Source organism: Aphelocoma coerulescens, chromosome 2, assembly GCF_041296385.1.
Source record: "Aphelocoma coerulescens isolate FSJ_1873_10779 chromosome 2, UR_Acoe_1.0, whole genome shotgun sequence".
Taxonomy (NCBI): domain Eukaryota; kingdom Metazoa; phylum Chordata; class Aves; order Passeriformes; family Corvidae; genus Aphelocoma; species Aphelocoma coerulescens.
In genome coordinates this window covers 10138260-10156936 of record NC_091015.1, presented here as the reverse complement: position 1 = coordinate 10156936, position 18677 = coordinate 10138260, and the positions used below count along the sequence as shown (strand labels likewise).

The 18677-nt window shown below is 39.5% G+C and overlaps 1 protein-coding gene across 8 annotated transcripts in view; it reads left to right on the top strand.

Annotated features, from left to right (window-relative positions):
- Nucleotides 1-18677, top strand: part of DIP2C (disco interacting protein 2 homolog C) — a 310705-nt gene that overhangs the window by 229272 nt on the left and 62756 nt on the right. For all 8 annotated transcript variants that reach the window (XM_069006440.1, XM_069006439.1, XM_069006436.1 and 5 more), the window contains 11 exons: nt 1030-1153; nt 1779-1888; nt 3234-3336; nt 3688-3752; nt 5555-5648; nt 5769-5888; nt 6753-6867; nt 10691-10830; nt 12406-12542; nt 14719-14927; nt 15737-15851. In XM_069006440.1, the coding sequence (XP_068862541.1) occupies nt 1030-1153; nt 1779-1888; nt 3234-3336; nt 3688-3752; nt 5555-5648; nt 5769-5888; nt 6753-6867; nt 10691-10830; nt 12406-12542; nt 14719-14927; nt 15737-15851 (1332 nt within the window). The remainder of the gene's footprint in view (nt 1-1029; nt 1154-1778; nt 1889-3233; nt 3337-3687; nt 3753-5554; nt 5649-5768; nt 5889-6752; nt 6868-10690; nt 10831-12405; nt 12543-14718; nt 14928-15736; nt 15852-18677) is intronic.

Genomic DNA, 18677 nt, shown 5'->3' with positions numbered 1-18677 from the left:
ATGACCTAGTCCAGTGCCCCTGCTCAAACAGGGCCACCTAGAACAGGGTGCCCAGGAATATATCCATGTTAGCTTTTGGATATCTCCAAGTATGGAAACTCCACCACCTCCATGGGCACCTAGTGCCAGTCACCCTCCCAGTAAAAAAGTGTTTTCTGATAGTCAGAGGGAATCTCCTCTGTTTTGGTTTGTGTCCATTGCCTCTGGGCCTGTCACTGGGCAAAGAAAGGAATGAACCTGACTCCATCTTCTTCACACTCTCCCTTCAGGTGTTTGTTCACATTGATTAGATCCCCTGCTAAGCATTCTCTTCTTGAGGCTGAGCAGTCCTAGCTCTCACTCCTCATAGGAGAGATGCTCAGTCCCTTAATTATTTTAGTGGTCCTTTGCTGACTCTCTCCAGTAGCTCTATGTCTTCTGCTTGGAAGCCCAGAACTGGTCCCAGTGCTGGAGATGTGCCTCACCGGTGCTGAGGGGAAGGATCACCTTCCTCAGCCTGCTGGCAATGCTTTGCCTCGCACAGCTCAGGATGCCATTTGCCTTCCTCGTGCCAGGGCACGTTGCTGCTTCACACTCAGTTTGGTGTCCACCAGGACCTCCAGGTCCTTTACTGAAAAGTTGGTCTTCAGACCATTCAGGTACAGGAGGTTGTTCCTCCACAGGTGCAGAACTTTGAATTTGCCTTTGGTGAACTTTATGAGGGCCCTGTCTGGCCATTTCTTCAGGGATCCTCTCTGATCAGTCAGATCAGACATTCCTCCCAGCCACTCGTCATTTCTGAAGAGATGCAAGAGCAGATGCCATCTGATGGCTTCTGCTCTCTTTCTGATTTGTGCTGCTACAGACATGAGGGTATGTAGCTTGTGGAATTCCTTTGTCAATGTACAGATGAGTTTTGATACTCACCTAAAAGGAAATCAATTTAATGGAAAGAGACTGTTTTCCTCTCAAGATAATGTGCCCAAGGACAAAAATTATTTCAGCCTGTAATCACTTCTAATCAATTCCATGTATTTTGTCATCTCTTAGGATGCCGGAAGTCAACAAATAGGCTTTTTGCTTGGAAGCTGTGGAGTTACTGTGGCCTTGACCAGTGACGCATGCCATAAAGGACTGCCTAAAAGCCCCACAGGGGAGATACCACAGTTTAAAGGTAATCTAACCCTAGTTTATCGTGGTTCTTGCTGCTCATTTATTACAACAAGTAATCACACTTGTTTAGTGGCTGTGGGTGAGGGTCAGGCCCATGATGAAACACTTGCCATGGGAGCAGCTGTGGCTGCTGGGACACCACTGTCCTGGCATGTCACTGCTGGCAGTGATGGCTGTGGCAGCCTCATGGATGGAGAGCGGCACCAGTATTCCCAATCCAGTTCTCTGCTGGCTCAGCCAGGCTGCTGAGACCATCAGTGGCCACAAAAATTAAGCCAACAGACTTAGGACTGTAGTGGATGAGAAGTATTCATATGATTCACTCCTTTAGTGAAGTGTAGGGACAGTAACTTCTGACAGGGGAGTGGTAATGAAACTGCTTGGGTCAGTAACAGCTTAAACTGCCCAGCCATTCCCTCAGGGTCTGCCTAAAAATACCTCAATAGCTGTGTTAAGACAGTAGTTCTGCAAAATCTTCTTTCTCAGACTACACTGAGGTTCAAAGGAAGCAATGTTTAGGTAACGGTGACACAGACCTTTCAAGAATAAAACTCTGGCAAGGAAGACTTTTGTCTTGTCTTACCCAGCAGAAACTCAACAAAAGCTGGCTTTTGTTTGTATCTCAGGCTGGCCAAAGCTGCTGTGGTTTGTCACCGAGTCTAAACACCTCTCCAAGCCTCCTCGTGACTGGTTCCCCCACATCAAGGATGCCAACAATGACACAGCTTACATTGAGGTGAGTTAATGAAGATGCATCTTCTCCTCGAATCATTACATATGGCACTTCTGGGTTAGGTAAACATCATTATTCATTCCGTAGTCACAGAAGCAAAGAACATCCTGGTTTAGGCTGTTAATAAGTAATGTTTTCTAATAAATTCGACCAATACTGAGTTCAGAAAAGTCAATGGAATGTTAAATTGCATTTTGGGTGTTTCTAACATTACTGTTTTTATGTGGCTGCTGCAGTATTATATTACATTTGCCTTGACCAATCTTGGTCCTGTTCAGTGTGGGCTTGCCCACTAGCCTTGGGATGGATAGAAGACAAGGTTCACAGTGAAGCTTCAGTTCTCGTATCACAACCTTCAGACCCTTTGAAAGAGAAAGAATTTCTTGTCCAAATGCTTGCTTGTCACTTACTGCTTTATGAGTCACAGTCCCCACAACAGAACAGCATCAGAAAGGCAAAGTTAGTGATGCTTTTGAATTTAATTTTCCTCTTTTTTTTTTTCCCCCCGTAATTTTCTCCCCCTTCTGCATAGACTCAAATGCTTTGAATTCAGTAGTGTTAGTATTGAATTTAAATGATTCTTCAATGGGACTAAGTGCAAGTGAATGGACCAAAGGTGTTTCCTGTCTTTGTGCAGTCAGGATACTGGGCTAGAGAACCAGAGATGTCTTCATTCTCAATCTTGCTGATTATCTTTTTCATGGAGAAAGATAAATGTTTAATTTATTATCTGCCACTGATAGTTCTCAGACTCTTGCATAAAGTTACAAAAATTATTTCAGTAATCACCAATGGCCTCCTGCCTCTTTTCTGCTGCTTCCTCACGAGTCTCATATTCTTCTGATCAAAGAATTTTGTGTCTTTCAGACTGCCTACATATAGATTATTATCAGAGCACCCAGCAAGGATTCTGCAGTCAGCTCTTATCATATGCCTTACAAGATGCAGAAGGGAGAAGCTTGGCTTTAGTGGTTGGCCTATAAAATCTAACATGTAAACACTGAACAGACTGAACTAGGTTATTCTCTGCTAAATCTAGCCAGTCCATTAGTCATTGACATGATCAGAATTGTTAGAATTATGTTTCCATAATGCCTGTTTTTAAACAACACATGGATTTCAGATATCAAGCCTGGGAAGCTTCAGTCAAAAGAGAAAGCCTATCTGAAAAAAACCTCCTTTTTAACAAAGACATGCCTCCAAAACTCCCCAGTACTGCTGCCTTCTTAAAATAGAGTCATTAGATGTGTCCATCATACACCTGCAGAGGAAACACTTTAAACATAGCTATTAAATAATGGAAATAGGGCAATTATTTCACAGACTTTCCCTACTTATTTCATTTTAGTACAAAACATGTAAAGATGGAAGTGTGCTTGGGGTAACTGTGACAAGGATTGCACTGCTGACACACTGCCAAGCTCTGACCCAGGCATGTGGATACACAGAAGGTAAGGAGTGCACTCCCCTTGCATCATCCTTAAAATCAAGTGGGAATTGTAATTCATTTCTCATCAGTCTCCTATCTTATGTTTTACACAGTTTGGTGCCAAAGGCTTCTAGTTTAAAAACATGATTCTTTTTTAATTTGTTTCAGGAAATATGTTCATGTTTAAAATATCTATAGGAGAGGTACAAATAATGTCTTAACCAATATAAATCCCGCAGTGGAGATTTACTTTGAAACTTAACCTTTGACGTCATCAGTCATGTTATACTGAAGCTTCCTTCCTTTGAGTGGGTTTGCCTTGGGTCAATGCCATGCTCTAAAAAATAAATTCTGCTTTGTTTTCATTGGACAGCTGAAACAATTGTGAATGTACTGGATTTCAAGAAGGATGTTGGTTTATGGCATGGAATTCTTACAGTAAGTATGTGTTTTTATTCTCTCTGAATATTTGAAAAGAAATTAACCTAATATGCTTATTGCTGTCACAAACTGGGATGTCCTACAGTTTCTTCTAATACAATCTTTAATACTTTGAAAGCAAAATAAATGTGATTTAAACCCGTGATCTTCTCCTAGTGCACTTACCCATAATGAGCATGGTAAAGACGTCAGAGTATTTTTCTGTATCATGTCAAGTACTGTGGTCCCATTCTTATCATGTTATCTCACCAATATGTGATTTTGAGATCGAACTTTATAGCAGAAACAAATCAAATTAGTACTTGCTTCTATAGGGATATGATCCAATGGCATAGTTCTATTGCTCCTGACTAGCTCCCCTATCAAAACTCCCACCAACAGATGTTTTTGCTAACATTGAAGCATTCCCAATAGTTTAAATTGCATTAATTTTCTACTTAATGTTGGAATGTCTTCCTCAATGACATGGGAGACAACTGACATATTTTTAAGGATTGCTTCTAAAGGTGCTGTTGCAATCAGTGACTGACAAAATGTTTACTATTCACTGATCATTTTAAGAACAGATGTCAAGGGTTGAAGGGTCATTGTTTGTGGTTCCCATGATTTTGGGGGTCCCTATGATTCCCAGTGATCTGTTTTTCCCATGCAGTGTTATACTGTTCTTACTATCAAAGTGCAGTAATAACATTTCTGAAGCAGAAACAATTAGGCTTAACACCCATAAGTATCTCATGTTAAAAAACCATCTTTATCACTGGTTGAAAGCAAGTGTCTAATAGAGCTTTTCTGTGTCTTCTTTTCCTATTAATCTTGTCCTGAACTTCATTTTTTTCAGTACTTGCCTGTAAGTGCTTTTCCTGTAGCTATGCTTGTGCCAGACTGAAAGGAGAACTATCTTCTGCAGTTTCCAAGTGTTTAGATGACTAATTCACTGGGACACTTAACCTTTCTTAGACCTAGGTTTTCCAAAACAAATACTGTATTTAACCTGAGCTGCTATGAGGGGAGGCGTGTTGCCCTCAGGAGATATTTCTAAATGGTAACAGAAGTAAAGCAGCAGCTCATTTACAGGCTGTTTGTTTAACACTGAGAAATCACCGATGCAATTGGTGGGTTCAGACTGAGAGATCAGTTTTGGATTTGTCATTGGTTTCATTCAGCTGCTTTTTCTAAACTTCCTGGAACTTTTCATGACCTTGTTGAAAATACAGGAATTAGCTCACCCGGAGAGGGTCTAAAACCTCCTTCATTTATTTTCTGTTAAAATAAATTGATCTCTACTTAGTCTAGGACTTCAATGTCTTTGTCTACTGTCTTTTAAATAATTTGTGCCCCACTACTATTGGTAGCTTTTAGTCTTCCCAGAGATGGATTTCTGTAGACAGATATCTTGCTGCTTGAGCTTTTTAGTGCAGTGTTCATATATATGGCAGTTTATCAGGCTTAGGGATAATATTAACCTACATAGCAAACATGCAGACATTCTTCACCCAATGGTTTATTAGATTTTTGTGTATTTAGAGTGAACCTCTTTAAGTATGAATAGAAAGAAAATGTTTCTTTTCAGTACTGCTTAAAAGTTATGGTCTGATTTGTCTAAATCGTTAATCCTTATAAAGCACTGGAAAAGGGGTGTCTTTTTCATCTTAATGCAGGTAGCTAGATAGGAAAAGATGAATGCCAGCACTGACAATAACATAAGCACAGAGCAATTTGCACAGATGCCCCTGCCCATAACACAATATAAGTAGTTACCACAATTTTTGTCTGAAACCCTTTCATTTTTTTGATTTCAGAGTGTCATGAACATGATGCATGTTATAAGTATTCCATACTCCTTAATGAAAGTGAATCCACTGTCATGGATACAAAAAGTCTGTCAATACAAAGGTAAGGAACAAGAACATACAAAAGTTTGCTTGATAGTCAAAATCCAAAGTGCAAATTGGTAACATCCTGTCTGTCTAGCTTTTATATGGTGTGTTAGTAATTCTGTCATTGTTATTGCAGCAAAAGTTGCCTGTGTGAAGTCCAGAGACATGCACTGGGCATTGGTGGCACATCGAGACCAGAGGGACATCAACCTCTCCTCGCTGCGGATGCTGATAGTGGCTGATGGTGCAAACCCATGTAAGCTCTGCTGCTGCACTTCAGGAGAGAACAGGAACGGCTTTCTGTCTTGCATTTAAAGTTTCAATCTTCAGCTGTCTTAGCTAAAATATTTGCAAAATACACACTTTGTCTACTACAAACTGTGTGATATTTATGGAAACAGTAATTAATTTGGGTTTTTTTTCAAAATATGTTTTTCATCAGCTCATCCTGATACAAACTTGATATCCCATATAATGCAAGCTGCAGTAAATCCAGCTGTTTTTAACATCATAGTCATGTATAAAGACTGAAGCTATAAAAGTTGAAGCAATGAAGACCTTAAGCTATAGAAAAGATCAGAACATTTGCTCTGAATGATGATTCTCAGATGCAGAAGTAACTGAGACTTTTAGGGGAATACTTACACTACTCTAGAGAAACACATCTGAATCACTTCATGACAATTAACAGCATGAGCTATTTCTCTGTATTATTTAAGATACATATGTAGAGGTGTTCTACTTTTTTGTAGTAGTTTAGTAGTTTGCTTGGAATTTCTGAATTAAATCTTTAATTTCCCTCATCCTAAAAAAGAACACTGGAATGAAATTGATACTGTAAATCTAGCAGTAATGGCTTTTCTATGTAAGCATAATGAAAAGACATCATGTTCAAAATTCAGTCTTTATTCCCTGTATGCATATGTACAATTGCATATACATACATATATGTAGTTGTAGCAGCTATGATGTATTTCCCAGTGGACATGGATCCTTTAAAAATTATTTCTCCTGAAAAGCCTATATATTAAATAGTAAATTTGCAGCTTGAATAGCATCACTTCAGGAATCAAATTATTTTTCTCCTCTGATTTTTTGTTATTTTTTTTCTTTACCCCAGGGTCCATTTCTTCCTGTGATGCATTTCTCAATGTCTTCCAAAGTAAGGGTCTAAGGCAGGAGGTCATTTGTCCCTGTGCTAGTTCACCAGAAGCTCTCACTGTTGCTATTCGAAGGTACGTGTTATACCAGTGGAAATAGACCCCCTGAATGTGTATATGTGGTAATTTGAAAAAAAAAAAAAAGAGAAAATTATTCAAGTATGACTCTGCATATTTAACTTCTACATGATATGTATAGTTTGCAATTTGTTTATATCTAAGGAAAACTTATAAGAAGAATTTTTAGAGTAATGATTTAACGTCAGAATGCTTTATGGTTCTGATTGCTGTAATTTTATCTAACTTTAAATTAAATAAATGGAAATGCAAAAGCAAATTCTGTAAATAAAAATGTAAAAATGCCGCTGTAAGTATAAAATTAATTAAAATGTGAGAATTAAGTGGAATTGCCATCAAGGAAAATCATATTCTTAAGTAGTCTGTTTAAAGAGAATTATGACATTCTGCAGGTTGTTTTTGGCTGACAGGCACTTTTTAACCATTCATAGACTCTCGGTAATCATCTGGAAATGCTCTTTGAATCTGAAGGATTTGTGCCTAGAAATAAAACAGATAAATTCCACTAAAACTGCTGAATTCTACTAAAACTGTTAAGCCTTATGTATCTACAATCACAGGGTTGTTCAGGTTGGAAAAGACCTTTAAGATCATTGAATCTAAACATTAATCCAGCACTGCCAAGCCTTCACTAAACTGTGTCCCTGTGCCACTTCCACACCTCTTCTAAATACCCAAGCATGGTGTCTCAGCCTCTTCCCTGGGCAGCCTCTTCCAATGCTTCATGACCCTTTGGATGAAGAATTTTTTTCCTAATATCCTATCTAAACCTCCACTGGCACAACTGGAGGCCATTTCCTCTCACCCTGTCACTTGTGACTTGGGAGAAGAGATGCATCTGGGTACACCCTCCTTTTAGGGAGTTGTAGGGAGCGATAAGTTCCCTCTGAGCCTCCTTTTCTCCAGGCTGAGCCACCCCAGCAACCTCAGCCTCTCATAAGACTTAACCAGCAGACTCCTGTCAGGAGTGCTGTAGCACACAGTAAATGGTGTAGGTATTGTCTGTTTTGGCAGAGTTCTCCAAAAATTGTACCTTGAACAGTAAGCACTTTGTTTTTAAGTTCATATTTCTGCAGCCAATTGTAATTGTTTCACATGTTAGAACATGCAGTATAAACATGTAAAGCACTAAAATAGCATTAAGTAAAATACTTCCTGCCACAAATTCTTAAATACACTGTCCAAGTGAAATTTAACTAGATTTTCAATTAGCTTTCCAACAGAACATTACAGGAAGAAGGGGATGAGGCCAAGAATGTGGTTGACTTTCAGCCACTTCATTATTAGTTTAAAACATCTGAAAGCAATCCATCAGAGACACCCTGTTCAGGTTAGTTGTCTTTGTGTGTACTACAGGACTTCAGAGAGCCCTTCATTCAGCTGCATCAGCCTGTTCTCAGCTTTATACAAAGTACCAAGTGTCTTCTCTTAGATGAGTTTCCCTGCCATAGGCTGTGCAGGCCTTTGCTCTCTTGGAAGGAGCTCTTGCTTTTAAGTTCAGGGAGGAGGTGAATGAGCAGCAGACATCGCTTGTGCTGAGCACTGAGCAGGTTTTGAATTTCCTGGGCTAGCCCTGGAAAATTTGGCCCAAATCACAGGTTATAAAGTGGGAGAACTTCATAATGGCATGAGTGGTGTGCCCTTTCTAGAGGCAAGCCTGTAGCCCTCTGAAGCACTAAAAATTCATTTGCTAATTAACTAGCATTGAGAGCTTACAAAAAAAATTATTAGCACATAACATTGTGGATAATTCAAAATAAAAAGAAGGCATTTTTATCTTCAGTGCGTTGCTGTGTAATTACAGAGCAGTTCTTACTGCAGTGTATGTTACTGAACACATATCTCCTTTTTTTTTGAAGTCTATTTAATGGTAGGATAATGCTAGATGAACTTGGGAGATGTAGCATTTTTCATTTCGTTCAAACCATCTCCACTGACAGTAAAGTCATTATCATACAAGTTCCAAAGAGTTACTGCTGAAGTATGCATTAAAATGATTCCCTGCAGAGCAGAGATCCAGAGAGCTCCCTGTTAATGTTCTGGCTTTCAAAATCTATGGTGTATTTTTAGTGAACTTCCTATGAGGAAGAGTAACAAAACCAGTTCTCAGTTGAAATACCCTTACAGTTTAGAGAAAGACAGTAATAGACTCAAGGTACTTCAGCCTTAGAGCTGAATCACAAAGCCGAATATTCAAAGTGATGTGTCATGCAAATAATTCATGTTATTCCCCTTTGGTTTATTGCATGTTAGTCTGAACCCACTTGCTTAAGGGAATGCAAAAGTTTAAGGACAGGTTTTTTTCCTGTTTAAATGGCTGGCAAAAAGCAGTGGTCCAATAGATTGTATCTGTAAATGGTAGTAGGAGCTGCTCTCAAAATGCTTTGTGTGATAAGTAGTGCAGGAAAATGGATGTGGGTGAAAGTCCGGATGGCCTCTACTTCTGGAAGTCCGTGAGAAGCTGTGTGCCTGCAGGAGACCTTTCTTCTCATGAGCACAAAATGTGTGTTTTGGGGAGCAGGCATGAGAGAAAGTTGATCAATAATGACACTGAAAGTTCCTTTAGCATGATGGGAGTGTTATTTATCACAGGTGCTTGTTTACTAGGGCCATTTGTTATGCTCTAATGCATTTTCAAGCGTGCTCACATCCTTCTTTGTTGACAATGTCACTTGAGAAATATGTCTCATAAAACCTATTAATTGAAATTTATGGAGCCCATCAGGGCAAGGCTTACGTGAGCAGGACTGGCTTAGGCCCATCTGGTATTTCAAGCACAGCAGAGGAGAAATGTCGTATCAAAGGACATTATCTGTTAAAAAATAGTTGTGTTGTGATGGAGTATTTGGGAAAAATGCAGAACTGTGAATTAAATATTAGTTATTTTATCCATCCTGAAAAGAGCTGGAGTCTGCTCTTCATGGATGCCTTATCTGAACTCAAATCAGCACCACGTCACCTTCCAGTTTTGCATTTTAAAATGCAGGACAGTGCGAGAGTCCTTCCAGACATGAAAAGCTCTGACATTCCCCTGTCTTGGTAACTTGCATATGTCAACACTCGTTTACTCAAGGCCCACTCTCCATAGGTATAATTGTATCCACTGGTGCAGCAGGTGGTTTTATACTGAAACAAGCTGACAGGCATCTTGTGTTTATGCTGTGGAATTTTACAGCACATAGACAATGAGTCTGAGCAAACCGAGGCGTTACCAAGAAGCTGCATCCACAACGTTTTGACCATGACTGATGAAGGCATAATTTGTTTTAATATTCATGTGGTAAATTAGAATAGGAAGAATTCAATTATATGCACTAAAATGAAGATGGTAAAGTCCTTGTCTCTTCTCCAGATACTTGACAGTAAATCTGTGCCAGGTTGCCTCAAAATAGATAACAGGGAGAATTTATCAAGTTATTTACTGATCAGTTCCAAATATGTGTAGTGCAGTTTCCTTACACATTGTCTCTGCCATCTCTCAGTCTTTTAAAAATGAGGTAAAAGGTCTTTACTTGGATGGTAAAGCAATCTTTATAAATTTATCTGAAAACTAAATACAAGCTGTTTTGGGTAAATGTTAGGTGTTACTTGCATCTCAGCAGCCCCATATATGTGGGTGGGTACTGAATGAGAGAGAGAACAGATGTAATTACTTAGAAATGACGGAAAACCAGGATTTTATCGGGTGTAATAGCAGGGGAAAAGAAGGTGAAATTTCAAACTCTGAAACAGAGGAGTATTTGCAATAGTAGTCCATTAAGCACAAGTAAATGTTTACACCTGCCTGATGGTGCACTGATGCTCTAACTCGTGTTTGTAGGCCAACAGATGACAGCAACCAGCCACCGGGAAGAGGAGTTCTGTCCATGCATGGTCTCACTTACGGTGTGATTCGAGTGGACTCTGAAGAAAAGCTGTCCGTCCTGACTGTCCAGGATGTTGGCTTAGTGATGCCAGGAGGTGAGAAACTTCCTTTGAAACTGTGTCATCAATTTAAGTAATTGGCAGTAGAAAGTCACAGGTGAGCGTACTTTGTTGCCAGACTACAAGCTTTGGGACTACAAGCTCCTTGAAAATATTTCAGTCCAAAAGCATTACCTTACAAAACTTCTTGGTTTGGAAATCCCAAGATTTCTTGTCTGCATTTACCTCAGTGTCTGTCTATGCTTGCATTAGCAGCATGTATTAAACAACCGCCTGCCACAGAACATCTGTTCCTTAGCTGCAAGATGTTGGTAGAGAAAATAAGGAAGTTAAAGTACTGTGGCTATAAATAGCCATAAGTCCAACCAAGACAAAAGATTTCAGTAGGGAAAGTTTTCATAGCCTGTGCTAAGGATCAACAAAATTGCTATCAGAAAGCTTGCAGAATGTTTTTCCCAAGGTCTGGGAATCACCCAGTTATTATATAGAGGAGGTATGACTGAAAAGTTCATGTTGATAAATACCAGTGCTTCAGAAGAGGAAGATTACAGTTTTCATAAGACAGCTACATTTTAAATGAGATACTGTGGATACTAGAAAAGGCTAATACTGTAGTTTTTCATAAGAGAATGCTTGTTATGGACCAAAGCAATACAACATAATGATGCACCTTATAAAATTTCAGTTGAACAACTTAAAATAAAGGAAGATACAATTGGTTGTTGTTTAATAGTTATCACACAAGATATAATAATAGATGTGCCATCTTGCACTTCATATTATGTTCTGATAGTTTTAATGAAAATGCATGCTCTTGTTTATCCTCTGAAAGGTCATTAAAGATTCTGTACACTTGTACTTAAAAGATGTGTTGATTCCTTTCTGCTTTCCCTTGATCATCATATCCTCTTTGCAACTACAAAACCTACCAATGCTGTACTCCAACTCTGCAGATTATAGCTAAAGCAGCATTCCTGATTCTTGCTCAAATGGTTGACATGAAATAGTGCTTCTTTCTCAGACCAGTGCTTTCTAATCCCTCCTGTTTAGCTCCTGCTGTCTCTGCAGGCCTGTAAGACCAGACAGAGGGAGTCTGAGCTCTGATAAATTCTCAGTAAAACAACCATATTAGTCTGCTGGAATATCTTGATCTTTCATATGGCATTAGTTGCTACTTTCTGAGAGGTGGATTTCGTGGTTGCCTGCCTCCCTGGCTGTATAGTAATTATCAAGGGCTCCATTAGGGTATTTCATTTTGCACTGACTGAGGCAAATCTGGTTTTCAGTATGCAAAGCTGGGAACACAATCACATTTCGCAGCAATATTACAGAGGAGCTGCAGTTTCAGAGAGCAAAGCAAATAGGTATTGTTATCAATGTAAAGACTGAGTTTACATAAAGATCCTTGCATTCTTTATATAGATATTATTTATAATATAAAACCACTTGTAATGTTGAACACCGTAATGTTCAAGAAACTGATTGTTAGACATTAGCCTACATGTAATTAATTTGTTTATGTCAGCTCCACCATGATGTCTTTCCCACAGCATTTATGTTATTCTGTGGTTCATTTTATAATATTTTTGAATTCCTTTCTTCTGCCTCTAGCTATAATGTGTTCAGTGAAGCCAGATGGAATTCCTCAGCTCTGTAAAACAGATGAAATAGGAGAACTTTGTGTATGTGCTATTGCAACGGGTACATCATATTATGGACTCTCGGGCATGACCAAAAATACTTTTGAGGTAAGTTGACCAAAAAGTGCTATATAAATTCCTTCCTTTTGAACTTTTTTTGTTTCAAGGCAATATTTGACATAAAATATTGATAGTAACAATATAAGAATAGCAATATTAATCAATGGTGCTTGTGGCTTGGGACCTGTCTTCTAGCCAGATAATCTGCACTGAAGCCCATTTCATTAAGTGCAGTAGTAGATCTTTATGGGAGTTTAGTTCTGGCTCTGAAGAGTTTTAACTTTATTTTTCAAATAAGATACCAGGAGCTGAAAAAATCAGAAGGAAAGGAATAAGAAAGACCAAGTTCAAAAGGTAATATTGTACAAGTTTACGTGCAGAATTTGATTATAGCAAACACTAAGAAAGCTGCTGGGTATCTCTAGAAAGCAATTTTCAACATTTCCACAGCACTTCCAACATTAAGGCTTGTATTTATACAGAATCCTGACAGATGTAGTCATCAAGAGAGGTATCTGAAGAGCAAAGAAACCTTTTCCTGATGAGTCTCCACCTGCTTTTGTTTGAATTGCCTTAGGTGAAAGCCTTTTGGCTTTGTGGAATCTGTTTCCTGACTCCAATGCACACAGCTGTACTGATAGCTCTGTAGTACCTGCTCACTAGTTATCATTAAAGTCTGCTGGATACAGTGTGAAAGGCTGAACAAATTAGAGAAAAAATAAAAAAGAATTTATTTTTAAGCTACAATCCTTTTCTCATTTAATATTTAAGGCAAAAATTAACACGGATACATTTAGGTTTCCCTTAACAAATTCTCTGTTATTACCACTTTTAATAGACTAATGTGACTAATATCTTCTGCAAAATGCAGAGCTGAATGTTGTAAACCCTGCACGTTATATAATTAATGCAGACAAATGGTTATGATTCTACATCCTGCTGTTGAAGTCAGGAATCCTACTATGCAATTGTGATCAGAAATTTGTTGATAGTTGATTTTTGTGCTGCAAGTACAATTGGCAATACCCAGTGTGAGTGATAGTCCTGGATTTTACACACTTCAGGGTAGAAAGGTACTCACAAGTACTTGCTCTAATTGTGATATCATTTATAATTCATAACTGTCAGCAGTTTAACAGCCTATTTAGACTGATTTAGACATACTTTATGCTAAGCAAATAAACTGCCATTGAGTGAGCAGGACCATTCAATTTTAAAGTTAAGCATGTCCTTAAGCGTCCTCTCCAAGTGGATCTCTATTCTGTTTTACTGTGTAATTCGTGTTGCAGGTGTTAGAGAGTCAAAGAGGTTTGTGTTGCTGAAATGAATTATGGCCAAGGATGTATACACATTAAATCTGTTCAGTAAGAGTCACCCATGAGCATCTGGCAGCAGAATTTGACCTTACTTTTTAGATGAGCCTTCAAGAACACTATTAGCCATGGCCTTCTAATTGCAATTGTCTTTTTGCCTTTAGACTATTAAAGTTTAAAGAAATGACTGCAGGAAAGTGTGGTTGTGTCAGAATGCAGCTCAGAGTAGCTCACATGCCAAAAGGATAACACTGTACTAATTAGGATAGAAAAACCCATAGGAATCTATCCGTGGAAGTCACGTGCGTCTGGTGTTCAGACCTTTAGAGAGGTGCTCTATAGGGCTGTATTTTCACTTTCAGGTGGGCCACAGAAGACTTTATCACTAGTATTCCGAGACCTTAATTGACCTTAAATAAAAATGTGATCATCTGGAAGAGTCATTAATGTGCTGTACCTTAAAATAGCTTCTCTTCTAGTCTGCCTATTTCTTACACTGTGCTGGAAATGGGCGTGAGGTACTGAGAAAAACCTCTACTGAAATGTTTGTGAGTTAAGCTCTCAGTTAACCTATACACAGCACTTCAGGTTGGCAGTCTGCTCAGCATGGGTTTTTATTTAATACTGTTGATGTTGATTTGTATATTTTTTTTTAAGGCCATAAATGATTTACGGAGTCACAGTCACGGAAAATGTGTATGGTAAACAGAGTGGGATTGAATTTGCTGGAACTTAGGTACACACGAGTGTAGGAGTTTCCTGACACTCCCTTCATGGTCAGTGAAGGATAAAGAGCATCACCAGTGACCTATTTACTTTTTTCAGAATAGCCATCTGAGAGAAAATGCCTGAAATACTTTGCAGCCTGATCTCTATGTATGGAACTGAAGACCCGTGTTGCTGTTTTGCAGGTGTTTCCTATGACCAGTTCTGGCGGCCCTATCACTGAATATCCTTTTATAAGGACTGGACTTCTAGGCTTTATAGGACCAGGTGGACTCGTCTTTGTTATTGGCAAAATGGATGGTTTAATGGTTGTCAGTGGAAGAAGACATAATGCTGATGACATTGTAGCAACAGCCCTGGCCGTGGAACCCATGAAATTTGTCTACAGGGGGAGGTTTGATCCTTTCTTTTCTTATCTTATGTAGAAATCTTTATTTTGCTTAGACGGAGTGTAAATGATCCAGGTGCTTTCAGAAAGCAGTGCCTGATCTGCACTGTGGTTTCCCTCCAGTTCTGTTCATATTGCCTGAACCAGGAGACAGCTGAGGGAAGCCCGAGGCAATGTTGAGGCAGAATTTGGATACCAAGGTCTTGAAACTGTGCTTAATTTCCAGTTGAACAGCTGATTAATTCTGAGGGTGTTGGCTCAACAATACCCTTTCTGTGTGAGCTGAATATTTCCAATATGCCTCACACTGAAGTTTTTTAATGTGAAAGTGGTTCTTTGTGTGACCTTTCTCATGTGCTGAAACTGAGCAGGAGACATCTAAAACTTCTGAAGAGCCTCATGCAGTAGCACGTGCTCACACTCCACTGCATATCAGACCTCTCACAAAATGATGTTGCAATTACTTTCTTCTAAGTTGGGGCCAAGGAAGGTGCTTATGCTGGCTGTTATATAACAGCTTAGCAACAACCTTGGTGTGACCCAAGTTTAGTGCTTTTCTTATTCCAAGAATGTTCACTTCTCAATCCTGCTCTGATATCAAGCTTGTATATACATGACTGTAGAACAAAGCCTGCTGTTTCTACTCCAGAACTTATCCAAAACTGCTCTTGTAGCTTTTTCCCCATAAATATATTAGTAATTGACATACCAGGAGTCTAACTAATAAATAAAGAAATCGTACTTGTAGAAGATTAATGTAGAAGACAGGTTTTTCCCTCTGTCCTGGCACTAAATACTCTTCTCTCCTCCTATAGAATAGCAGTGTTTTCCGTGAGTGTGCTACACGATGAAAGGATAGTTATTGTTGCTGAGCAAAGGCCAGATTCCACAGAAGAAGACAGTTTTCAGTGGATGAGTAGAGTTCTCCAGGTAATGCTCTGTATGTACGTTTGGAAGCTATTTTTTTCTTGCTTTATATTCTTTCTATTGATCTTTCAGATCCCTAAGGTAACTGACATTTGTCTTTGACTAATTGTGAATCCATCTTCAGTTGCACTTGTTCTTAATGAGCACAAAATGAGATTCTTCTGAGTGACAGTTCCTATCTGGTCTGCACACACCTGCTATAAGAAAAGAGGAATGCATTGAAGTAAATAATAGCAATGAGAGAGTAGCATATGGTTTATAAGGATATTCATTACTTTGAAAGGGGAATGAATGAATGAATGCATTATATACTCTTACTGTCAAAAGCTACCAGAGTCTCTTACTAAACAGTTATAAGCATGGATACAGAGTTGGCATCACCCAGATTTATATTTTTTAATGGGTGGGAGAGAATTACGTGTTTCTAGTGTATTACATTGATAGCTAAAATAAACTGGATGAAACTCGGCCTAAAAATCCCAATTTCCCTCCACTGAAATGAAGGGAAATGATTGATTAGCTCAGATCTAGGTATTTACAGGGAGGATATCTTCTCAGAGGGATACCTATTGCAACGAATCCCATTCCAGCAGTCTGGTGAATCATGCAGGGCACTGTGGTGATCCAACTTTGGTGCTGGTGTCTGACAGTTTGACCAGAAGATGAATGTTACTGTATACTAAAGAATTCTGATCTCCTCAAAGCATTAGGAAGCCCAAGTTACAGCAATATCAATACTATACTCAGTTTTTTTCGACTCTAATGTCTCCACATAAAAAATTTAGATACTTTAGACAGGGTCATCTTCCATCTCCTCCCTCTCTGTGGTTGAACCAATTCACACTCAAAAGCGATAGATTTAACGGAGATGTAGTCAGATTAAGTCTGTTGCTACCTTGTGAAGTGGTCTCAACTCTGTCTACACTTGGTGTCCTGTTACTTCTACGTCCCTTTCCTAACTTCCTTTCTGTTCTTCTGCAAGGACTCTTCTCAGTAAATATATTGCAAACATATATTTGCTTTACCCAAGAGCCAAAGAAAAAGATCCCACACAATTCAGAGATGTTTTTATTCATTATTGCATTGTACTGAATAAGAAAGGGAATCTATCTACTGTACTATTTGTTCAAGAAACCGAACAAATAAACTTTCATCCATGTCAAGACAGGCTTATCTGCTCTCTTTGATTCAAAAGACAGCTGCATTTCATACAGTTAGAGGCATCTCATATTCACAGTAGATCTAAATCAATACCAAGAAAAGATAGAACCTCTAGCTTGTCCATCACACAGAAAGCCTTTGAAACACCTAGGGCAACTGTTGTAGAAGAAAAAGCTTTGGATTGCCCATGCTTCGATTCTTTTTGTCAAGTAGCAGGCTCCTAGAAGGGTTGAAACTCTGGACTTAGCACTTGTCCTGTTTAGTCAGCTGAGCATCTTTGTGACTTTTACAGAACTAATGTCTTACACAATCATAGCCAGTAGAATTCTGTACTGAAAACTGCAGGAATCCTGTGTCCCAATACTCCTGCCAAGAGTCAGCCGTGTTATTCTGAGTCTGATCAAGTCCCAGCAGTGTCTGAGAATAGTAGGCCATGTATCAAAGTACTCACATGTGTGGCTGCTTTCATCACCCACGTGTGAAGCCTGCAACTCTGGCATGCACCACTATGTGAACAAGAAGTTTCTGTTTCCACCACAGCTGAGAGCAGAGATGAAGGACAGAAGCCAGGAACAAGTGGGATGTTTTGTGCCTCTTCCCAATCAGAGTTTTAATGAGAAGATGTCAGGAAGTGGTAACCAGCTGTATCTGAATCATCTGCTAGTGAGGCACAACATAATAGTCTGTGTCATGACTCTCAGTGAAGTCCATGATAACAAACTCTATCAAATTGCTACTTGATTCTAAGGCTATTTGTGAGTTGTCTGACACCCTCTGAGGGCTACCCTGTGCCAGCCCTGCCCTGCACTGCCTGCTTCTGCTGCACCTTGCTGTCTCTTCCCTGCAGTTGAGCTGTCTTGATTTGCAGAACCCTTTTTTCCAGTGGTTTGCACATATTCTGACTCTCCTGACCCATTCTGCCCCGTGGCAGGGAGCTGAAGGATGGTAGAGATACTCTACCTATGAGTCTGTGCTGGACTGTGGGCTTTAGCAGAAGGATGGTTGGGAGGGAGTGGTCAGGCTGGGGATGGAGCTTCTTGAGAGTAGAAGGGTGAAGATCCCAGATCACGCAGCAGTTCAGTCAGATAGATCCTAGATGCTCATCTGCTGCAGACTGATCTGACCCTTCAGGCAGGGCTGTGGTTCCTGTATTGGCAAGCTGGATGTTCATTTTACCACTGCCAGGAACTTGACAGGACTAAGTAAAGCCAGGAGATCTACTGCAGCACTGGAGAGTGTTTACCCAGAGAATTGTGTCAGAATGAGATGTTTTCTCAGCTCAAACAACACAGCACTGTGGACTCTGCACAAGTTTGGGTATATCTTGTCCATTTTCATGATGAAAGAGAGGGACAGAGATTTCAGATACTGTTTGTCTCTGGCTGGACAGAGTCATTTCAAAAACTAAGCCATCTCATCAAGAGGCATAAATGCCAGCAGTATTAAAATTGACTGGTACTCTTCTCCCTCAGAATTTTAAGACTCAGTTCACCAGTTGTCATCCTTGTGACAAAGTCATTCCCTGCTTCAGAAATGTGCCAAACTCAAAGGTGATGGGTTTGAATGACACATGATATTTTATGTGGCCTTGTGTAGCAGATGTTGCTCTCAGAGACAGTTCAGAAGTTACTGGGGAATCATTGCATACACCCCTCATCCCACCCCAGC